Raw genomic sequence first — 9,711 nt, 5'->3', positions numbered from 1 at the left:
GAATATACATGCATAAAATATTACTTTAAAACACATACATGAAAACGTTTACATGCGCAGAAACAGACACATTACATACAAGATAACATAGACTAAGCATTTAAAAGTTTAAGTAGTCTAAAAAATATAGCACTAAGCATTAAGATAACGAGTTAGAAGTGCAGAAAAGGAAAGCTGAGTATAAGCAAAACATTAAAAGCTGTGTTAAGATTTAATAAGTAAAAAATAGCATCAATTAAAAAAAATTGCAAACACGACAACTATTTGCAAACTGAGCAGCAACATGTTGAACCATTCTAGGACAGAATCATGCTTGTAACATGTAGAAAATTATTTTCAGTCTTGAAATGGTACGGGAGGAGGTTCACAAAGTTGCTGCGGCAAATTTGAAAGATTTCTTGTCAGACTTTGTACATTACCGTTGCTATTGAGCTGTTTATCACCTAATTTCCTGAAACTTCTTTGTTGATTTCTTTGGTAATAAAAGGTCCGCAAAATTTTGTTTAGATTGATTCAGTGCTTGCGTACTTTGAATTTTCTGATATGAAGGGGAAATAAGTTCAATATTTTTATAGATGGCGCTTCTAAATCTTTTCACGTGAAACGGAAACGTCGATACATAAAACTTCAAGGAAGATATGGAGTTGTTTTTAGCTGTTTCGTTTGTCTTTGCAGTCACGGTGAAGTGCCTTGGCGACTCACAATTCACCCACCAGTTCCATATTTCAGAAATCGACATATCTACAGTGCAAGCGACAAATGACAATTTTTTACACAAACGATATCGTCGAGATGTTGACGAAAAATGTCAATCTCAGGAAAGTACATTTCTCCAAGATATTTATAGCAAAAAGCAAAGGATCGAAGAGGAGGTAATAACTTGGTGTTATCTTACTTAATCAAACATTATTCGGATTACATTGCAAGCCATTTTTTAAAAATTATTTAAAAAAAACGATATAATACACTAGTGACGACATCGGGTTTGCTTGGTTGCTGTAGCCGTTGGCCAGATAATCATGGCATTCGCTGAGGCATTTTTAATCTGATGTTTGTAATAAGGGATGCGACGTACTAGAATAAAAGTGTCCGGGTGTCAAAAGAATAGGCCTGCAGCAGCACTAAGCTTGTCGTAAAAGGCAACTAAATAGTGCTCAGAAACCTAGCCGGGGACTAGGCAACTAAATAGTGCTCAGAAACCTAGCCGGGGACTAGGGAGGGGCTCTGCCCACAGAGCTACTGGGATGTGTGCCCCGGGTGGTGGAATGGGGTACCCCTGGCGTGTTACATGCTGGGGTTGTCAGGGTATAATACGGAAATCCTGACTGCAAACCATAGTGGTGCACTGTGTTAGGAAAGATGCCATGTTCCTTGCACGTTAAAGAACCCAGCTTTGGTATTCGATAGGAGTAGGAACCTTTGCGCTCTGCCATAGGAGGCTGAATTGACCCAACCCTACCCATCCCTCCCTTTTATCTAGTGGCAATCAAAATTTGTCGACCCTATTATCCTTGTATCCCATCCCATTTTTTCATTTCAGCATCACCATTTCATGTTCATTTTATCATCCACGTCATGTTCATCGCCTGAATATAGCTGAAATATTGCTGATCGGGCATTAAACCATAATAATCATGTCCCCCACTGACTCCACCAAAGTAAAAACTAGAGTAAAATTCTTCTTTTTCTTTACTTTTCAATATTTTTTTCAGTCCATAACTGAGAAATATGATGAAACTGCTAGAATTATCAAATATACCTTGGTATAAAGACAGAAGTACTAAACTACAAACATTTTTAGCCAAAGGCCATCTGCGCTATTGCCATCACTTGGCATCCATCGTCATCCGTCACCATTAACAATGTTTCAAAATTATTCTCCTCTGACACTACTTGACCAATTGGAACCAAACTTGGTACGAATGTTCCTTGGGTTATCCTGCATAGAACTGATGTGGGGATTTTTGATTTATCGAAAAATATGGCCACATGGCTAAAAATAGAACATAGGGGTCAGACAGTAGTTTTTTGCATATATCTCCAAACTTGTTAGGTTTAGCTAAATTCTGACATAGTAAAAGTATTCAGCATGATGAGATCTATCTGCAGTCAATCTATCTCCATGTTGGAGTTATTGCCCTTTTTCAACGTTTTTTTGCTATTTTGAATGTTTTTTCTTTTCAAAATCTTCTCCTCTGACACTACATGTACTTTACCAATTGAAACCAAACTTGGTATGAATGTTCTTTGGAGTATTTTTGCACAGAACTGATGTTGGGATTTTTGATCCGTTGAAAAACATAGCTGCCATTACTAAAAATAGAACATAGGGGTCAGACTGTAGTTTTTCACATATATCCCCAAAACCGATAGGGTTAGCCAAATTCTTTCAAAAGCTGAAATGATCCTTATTATTAGGACTGCAAAGGTCTTCAGACATAAAAGTTGTCAGACAACTCCTTGTAAGAGTTATTGCCCTTGGAAGGGGAAAAATGACAGAGACATTTATTTTTTTTTTACAGTTTTAAGCCAATTTCTTGAAAACTGTGATAGATAGAAAGAAACTTTCAATTGCAGAAATAATCCTTATAAGTCCTACCAAAGTCTTCTTGAGTCAAAATTGTTGGACAACTTCTTGTTAAATTTATTGCCAAAAATTTAAAATAAAATTCAACCAGCTGAGCGATTCAGGCTCCAGGGAGCCTCTTGTTTGAAATGGTGTCTTCGCTGTGGGGAGTGGAGATACTGTGACTTCACTCTTAATATCTCCATTGTGGAGAGTGGAGAAATTAAAATTTGTGTTGACAGAGGTGACCTTGATTGCCTGGTTGACTATCAATAGTTCTTGAATTGATCCACTCCCGTCCAGGAATTTTATGGTATCATCAAACACCATTTCTCATTTACAAATGTATTAATAATGCCACAGTATTTGAAATATTTGACTTCCTAAATTTCATTTAAAACCAGTTTACCACCCTTTGATAAAGATACTAAACCCATGTTCAGTTACAATGTAAAAATGTACATGTGTGTATTTTTAGAACTGCATTTTTAGCATAAGTGGTCACTGTATCCATGTGGAGTGTTTTTTTTAAACAATTGTTCCTTGATCAAAATGTTTTACTTCTGTATTACAAAAGGTAACAACCAATAACCCAAACTATAAGATGTAAATGTACATGTATTTGCTGACACTATTGTGATTCACTGTTGTAATGAAGACAGTGATTATAGTCTACATGTATATATATATATCAAAGGCTAGTATAGGTGGATAGTATGAAAAATGTTGGGTGAGAAATTCATAATGATCATTGGCAACTTGAAATCTACATGTGCATGCATATTATTGCTTGTCAGTTAAAACTACATGTATTTGAGGTCAGTAGATACATGTTTTAGAATTGTTTGAGGTCAATCGATGTATGTTTGGTGACATTTCACTTCATTCCACATCTTGTCAACCTGTCTGTCAAGTTTATATGACATAACCATTGATTGTATGATAATTGTTCGATACTTTTTGATACTCCATTAAGGGATGGTCATTTGACCCTGAAGTGGTGAGACCTTAATTTTTTTATCTATCATGACTTTTTATGAATGCTTGTGGTACTGTGGTACTTTGCAATCCTTGTGTGATTATTTTTTTTCAGAGAGTGTTTACAGAAGATAAAAATACAGGAATGGCATTGGCCTGGGCTGGTACTAGTGGGGTAAGTTAACATGGTATGCACAATATTGAATTTGTGTTTCTGCTGTTGTCAGTTTTGAATGTTTCAGATATGGTGACTACTAACTAGAATTAACATTTACCTTTATACTCTTTAAAGATGTTAGATGTCAGTGTATCTGAATAATTATTTCAATGTCATACTAATCCAAAAGATCAAGATTAACAAATTTGATTAAAAAAGATTATGAAATTAGAAATGCATTTTCTGACATGAACTGTAAAGGAATGTTGTTAGAACAGAGAGTTAGGGAGCAATTTTTAAAAGTAGATATCATTTGTTTTTTTCTCTCATGTCATTAGGGTTACATTCAGTTATAATTTATTGTCTTGCTATTACTGATATTTCTATGCATTTTATTTTTGCTATCATGTTTTATATTTGTAGACAATGATAGTTGTTACTACCCAGGAAGCCTTTGGTGTACCCACTGCAGCATCTAATATTTATAGAACGTAAGTGACCTTTTATTTTCAAAGTCAACTATACATTTCAGTGGCATACTTCTTATATATCAGGAACATATTTAGTGACAAATAAGTATTTTTTCATACCCACATGTGACTATTTTTTGTACCAGCTGAAGCATGTATAGTGTTTGTATTTCAACTCTAATCGTAAGAATGTCTTGGTTACCTTCAAATGAATTGCAATAAGTCATTCTTTAGCTTACAAATCAAATATACAAGTATACGGCCAGCTGTCTACCCGGATTTGATGCTATTAGTGGTTTATATTTCATGCTATGAAGTTATGGAGGGTGTAATATTTTTGGAGGGTCCATCCATTAATCCATCCATTATTTCTGTGTTGTTGTCTGGATACAGCCTTCATTTTTTTGGTCTGATTTTCTTCAAACTTGGATGAATTGTGGATAACTTAAAAAGCCTGGATGTGATTGATTTCATAGAAATATGTAGAGGACATCTTTTTGGAGGGGGACTTCAGTAAAAATCATAGAATTCATACTTCTCATTTGAATACAGCCTTCATTTTTTGGTCAGATTTTCATTCAAACTAATTTGGATGATGTGTTAGTAACCCTTAAAGCTTGAATTTGAATGAATTCACACACATTTTTAGAGGGCTTAAAGATCAAGGGTAGTTGCATTTTGCCTGTTTTTGTTATATGAATTTATCAATTAAAATTAATTACATTTTGTAAGTTTCTCATGCAACTACAGGGAAGTATAGATTTTAACATTATAGATTAAAATGCAAACTTTAACACTTTTAATTTGATTGCAAACAACATCAGCTAGAAAATGAGTCTTAAAAATAGATATTTACAATTTTTCATTGTCTTAGTGCTACAACACTTCTTCATTTTATAAAAGATATATTTATTGTGTTATTTCATTTCAGAAAAGACTTTGGATTACATTTTGAGAACATAACAAGCAAGTTATCTCCTAACAAGCCAATATATATTAGGAAACATGCTGGAATTTTCAGACATCCAGATGATCCAAAAAGGGTAAAGTATGATTTTTTTCTATTGATTTTTTGTCTTATTATATCCTTTAACCAAGCAAAAATAACACAGCCTATAGATGTTAAATTTGAAATTTGTGAGAGATATTTTGCATATCAAAGCCAATTAAAAGGTTTGTATAGTTGCAAAAAGTTTAATGTTTTTGATGTGTCTGTCTGTCTTAAAGTCCCTTCGGTAGTCCTCTTTTTGTCATTGCAACTCAAACTACAGAATACAGCACACAATGTCACATTACTTGGTATGTTTTAATGATACAATATTTAGGTGTGCATATTACGAAGAAATTATGATCCTTCAAAGTTAGTGGAAGATAGGCCTCTTTGAATTAAGCTTCCAGAAGTACTTGATTGAAGCTTCATATCATCCCAACTCCTTCAAACTAAATCACAGAATTTTTCGAAACTTGGTATGTACTAAGAATACAATAGGTTATTGTGCATAATACTGGGCTATTTTGATATAAATGCCCCTTTGAACTTAGTTACCCGAAGTGCACTACTGAAACAATTTTTCAATGAAATTCCTCCTGTCATTTAGTAAGACCTGTGTACATTTTTTTCTGGGTACCTTCATTTTATGAAAATAAGCCTTGGACTGGTTCCTCCTGCAATGTGTGGACATAAGGTTTGTGAGGGTGCTCACTAAGGTCTTTCATTGATTGAATAATGTGAACATGTGAAATAGGGAGGGGGCAAACTGATCATACGGAGAGTCTGTGGTTAAACAAGTGATAATCTTTAGTATACATGAACTAATTTTTTGATAATTTATATAATCTTTTTGCATCATTTTAGGTTTATTTAGTGTCAGTTCATTCAGGATCAACAACTCTGTATATTACTGAAAACAGTGGAGAAAGTTTTGTATCTTCAGAAGTACCATTTCAAATGGATGGTCAGATACAATTCAATGAACATAATACAAACTATCTTCTGGCTTCATTTAGTGTTCTGACTGTTAAGGTATGTTGGTTTCATTTCTGTTAATTTGATAGACTAGTGCAAATTTTTTATACGACAGCAAAAGGTTTGCAGTCATAAAATGGTGTGGGGTTGTCCTCATCCAGCATCTGTTGACATTTGGTTTCCTGACAATAACTTGTACGAGTATAAGTGTATTGATCTCTATGAAATTGGACCACAATGTGTCATACATCAAAAGAAAGGATGGGATTCCAAGATGTTTACTATTATACTGTGTAGTTTCTTAGAAATTGATTTAAAAATTACCCTTTACATATTGTAAACCTCTTCATAGTACTTATGTTAAAATCACACAGAGTTCAGGATTCTATGGAATATTTTCATAAATATGGTCAACAATACAGATTTTCATGAAGTAAATTTGTAGCATAATCAGGTCTGATATTGTTTCTGAAACCATTCAGGAATAAGGAACCAGAATGGTACCAGAAACATGCATTTTTCTGATGTACAGATAATAATTTGAACTCCTTTGAAACTGTATCACAAGGTGTCATACAGCTGAAGAAGAAGTTGATTTTAGGGTAATTATTTAAGCCATTAATAAGGACATTAGGAGCCAAAAACGTACATTTTCATGGTTCTCAACAACAAGAACTTGATTTATAGTGTATGGATCTCTGTGGTACCACAAGGATCATACCAGTAAAATCAGGCTGGGTTTGATCAAGTGGTTATGACCATAATCATGATGATTTAGGGCCATTAGGGATCAAAACAACCATTTTTCTTGTATCTAAGCAGTAACTTACTAGAAGTAAAAGCATGTGGATCTGTATGAATTTTACTACATGTACAAGGTTCCAATCCACAAAAGAAATGTTTTGAAAGATTTATTTTTTGAATTTTAGAACTAAACAGGATAAAAGATAAATGCTTTTTTTCCCTACTTATATTAGTAGCTCACCTGGCCTAAAAGGCCATGTGAACTTATGTCGTCACTTGGTGTTCATCGTTGTTGTCATTAACTTTTCTTTAAAAATCTATTCCTCTAAAACCACTCTGTGGATTATTACAAAACTTGATCATCAGCATCCTTAAGATATTTACTTTATAATTTGTGTAGATCATGTATATCAAGCATGAAAAATTGCTGCCATTGCTATATTTGGACCACAGGGATCCAGTCACCAATTTCTACATACATCTCAAAAACTAAAAGAGATAGTTGAAAATAAAGGTGACTTTCTGTCTTCAGCTTGAAGAGCTCTACTATAGTCTCCATTGGGTCACAGTTGTGAGACAACTCTTTGCTAGAAAAGTTAGTGTCAAACCTTGATAAGGCCTACAAATGTCTCCATTGGCATGAAGTTGTTGGATGACTCCTTGTAAGAGTTATTGCCCTTGAAAGGCAAAAATGACTTAATTTTGCAGTTTTCAGTCCTTTATCTAGAAAACTGTAATAGGTAAATATTTTCAATTGATGAAATGATCCTTATGATAAGGTCTACAAAATTATTTTGGGTCCAAGTTTTAATAAGCTTGCTTGAGTTATTGCCTTTGAAAGGCGAAAAAACTGACTTTTTTTGCAATTTTTGGCCAATATTTTGAAAACTATGATAAATATAAAAAAATAACTTTTAATTGATGAAATGGTTCTGATGATAAGGTTATCTAAGTTGTAGGATGACCCCTTGTTAGGAGTTATTTCCCTTGAAGGCAAAAATTGAACCAGGTGAGCAATTCTGGCTCCCGTGAGCCTCTTGTTACTTGTATCTTATGTGTATTTGTAAATTTATTAAGGTTTTTTACCACTTTATTCTGGTTAGAATACAACATGTATGTCAAACATTCAATCACAATCCAAATTCAGAGCAGTATCTATTATCAATTTGTAATGTTGTGTCTATACTCATTTCAACTGTTCAGGATTTAACCCCTGCAGTCATATCAGTCTGCACCTGTATTTTCCTGAGTTTATAATGTTATTATTTATTGATCAATTTAGAACTTTTCAAAGGAGTTGAAAATAGCCTCATAAAATTAAAATTTCCTGTAGTACCTTATTGTACCACTGATCTGTATACATAATATCAATGCATGATACGGATCTGATCAACATAAAAAACCATGGTTGTAGTTTGTTTGAAAGAAGAAAAATGACTAATTCAATATGAATAATTTTCACTTGCCTCATATTAGTCATATTGATATATTGGGTGTATGGGCAAGTAAGAGATCTAATTTTGATTAAATTTATTTTAACTGTTTGTGTGAAATTATAAATGAATAGTATCAATTTATAATTTGCCCATTTACTGTATATGTGTACTGTAGACAGAAACAAAACGACTTGATAGAAAGGTACAGTATTGTCAGTCTTTGTTGTCCTGTATTGTTGTAATGCTAGTAACAATGTTGTAATGCTGGAGAAAGTGTGGTAATGTAAGTGATAATGTTATGCAAAGACAATGTTGTATGCTGTAATGCTTGTGACAATGTTGTTTTACAATATGGTTGCCATAGACATACATCGGGAGCTTGCTCCCACTATCAAATATGCAGCCAAACTAGTATATAAACACAAAAAGGATGGTCTCAGATTTTGATGTGCCTTGCTTCATCTCAATTTTTATTCAAATGAAGTTGAATATATTACTATATACTGCTTAAGCAATCACCTCACAAATGGTGAATCTAATAAATAAATAACCAGTATCACCATCAAATATTTCTAATCAAATCAATACAATGATCTGTACATCCAAACCATATTTCTACAATCCCTTGGTCTGAAAGTGAAACGACTGCAACCTGTGTCATTACATGTCAGTCCCTGTAAGAATCAGGCAGTGGGTGAAACATGGTATGAAAAAAAATAATGTTATTTGACTATTTGTGCCATCAGAATCAAGAAACAATGACAAGGTTTTTCCATATGCTGGACCATTGAGTACAATTTCATTGAAATGCACTGAAAATGAACATTTCAAGGGCAGATAACTCTGTCAAAAACCTAATTTTTCTAACATTCTATTGAAAAATTTCTGAGCAAAGCCAGTGAAAATAATGGTCTTTCCAATAGGTAAGGTATATTAAATTGTCAGATCAGTGGGGTTTTTACATGTATGTTTTTGATTTTTCCTATTTTGCCTGATTCTTACAAACACATACACATACACTTATTAAACAAACTGGGTTTGCTCGGCACTTGTCATGTCATTTGCGATAAGACTTGGAGCACAAATTTTCCCACAAAATCTAGCGTCATTGTAGATCACAAGATAAGTGTTGAGCAAACCTGGTTTGTCTAGTGATGTCAAAAGTCCCTGTAGTTTCACTATCAGTCCATGTGATTGAAGAAATATGGAGTTTGGATGTATAAATCCTTGTATTGATTTGATTAGAAGTGTTGGGTGGTGATACTTGTGTTTATTTATTAGTTAAATCATTTGTCAGTATCCAGTAATTCAATTTTATTTGAAAAAAATTGAGTTTGTATTGAGGGTCCCCATATCTGGGATCACCCTTTTTGTGTTTATATACTAGTTTGTCT

General features: G+C 33.6%; 1 protein-coding gene across 2 annotated transcripts in view; it reads left to right on the top strand.

Annotated features, from left to right (window-relative positions):
- Window positions 1-557: 557 nt before the first annotated feature.
- The window catches only part of LOC148629172 (sortilin-like), a 31,457-nt gene continuing 22,303 nt past the window's right edge, over window positions 558-9,711 (top strand). Inside the window, exons 1-6 of one of the 2 annotated variants that reach the window (XM_088545534.1) lie at window positions 558-872; window positions 3,660-3,719; window positions 4,125-4,192; window positions 5,103-5,214; window positions 6,027-6,194; window positions 8,493-8,519. In XM_088545534.1, the coding sequence (XP_088401660.1) occupies window positions 639-872; window positions 3,660-3,719; window positions 4,125-4,192; window positions 5,103-5,214; window positions 6,027-6,194; window positions 8,493-8,519 (669 nt within the window). In that variant the 5' untranslated portion in view covers window positions 558-638. The remainder of the gene's footprint in view (window positions 873-3,659; window positions 3,720-4,124; window positions 4,193-5,102; window positions 5,215-6,026; window positions 6,195-8,492; window positions 8,520-9,711) is intronic. The other variant, XM_088545542.1, reaches the window with a different exon arrangement.

The sequence above is a fragment of the Perna viridis genome, chromosome 1 (genome assembly GCF_037379345.1).
Source record: "Perna viridis isolate PV_CMFRI_1.1 ecotype Kerala chromosome 1, ASM3737934v1, whole genome shotgun sequence".
In the NCBI taxonomy this organism is placed as follows: domain Eukaryota; kingdom Metazoa; phylum Mollusca; class Bivalvia; order Mytilida; family Mytilidae; genus Perna; species Perna viridis.
The sequence above is the reverse complement of the archived record's forward strand: the minus strand, read 5'-3'. Positions and strand labels throughout refer to the sequence as shown.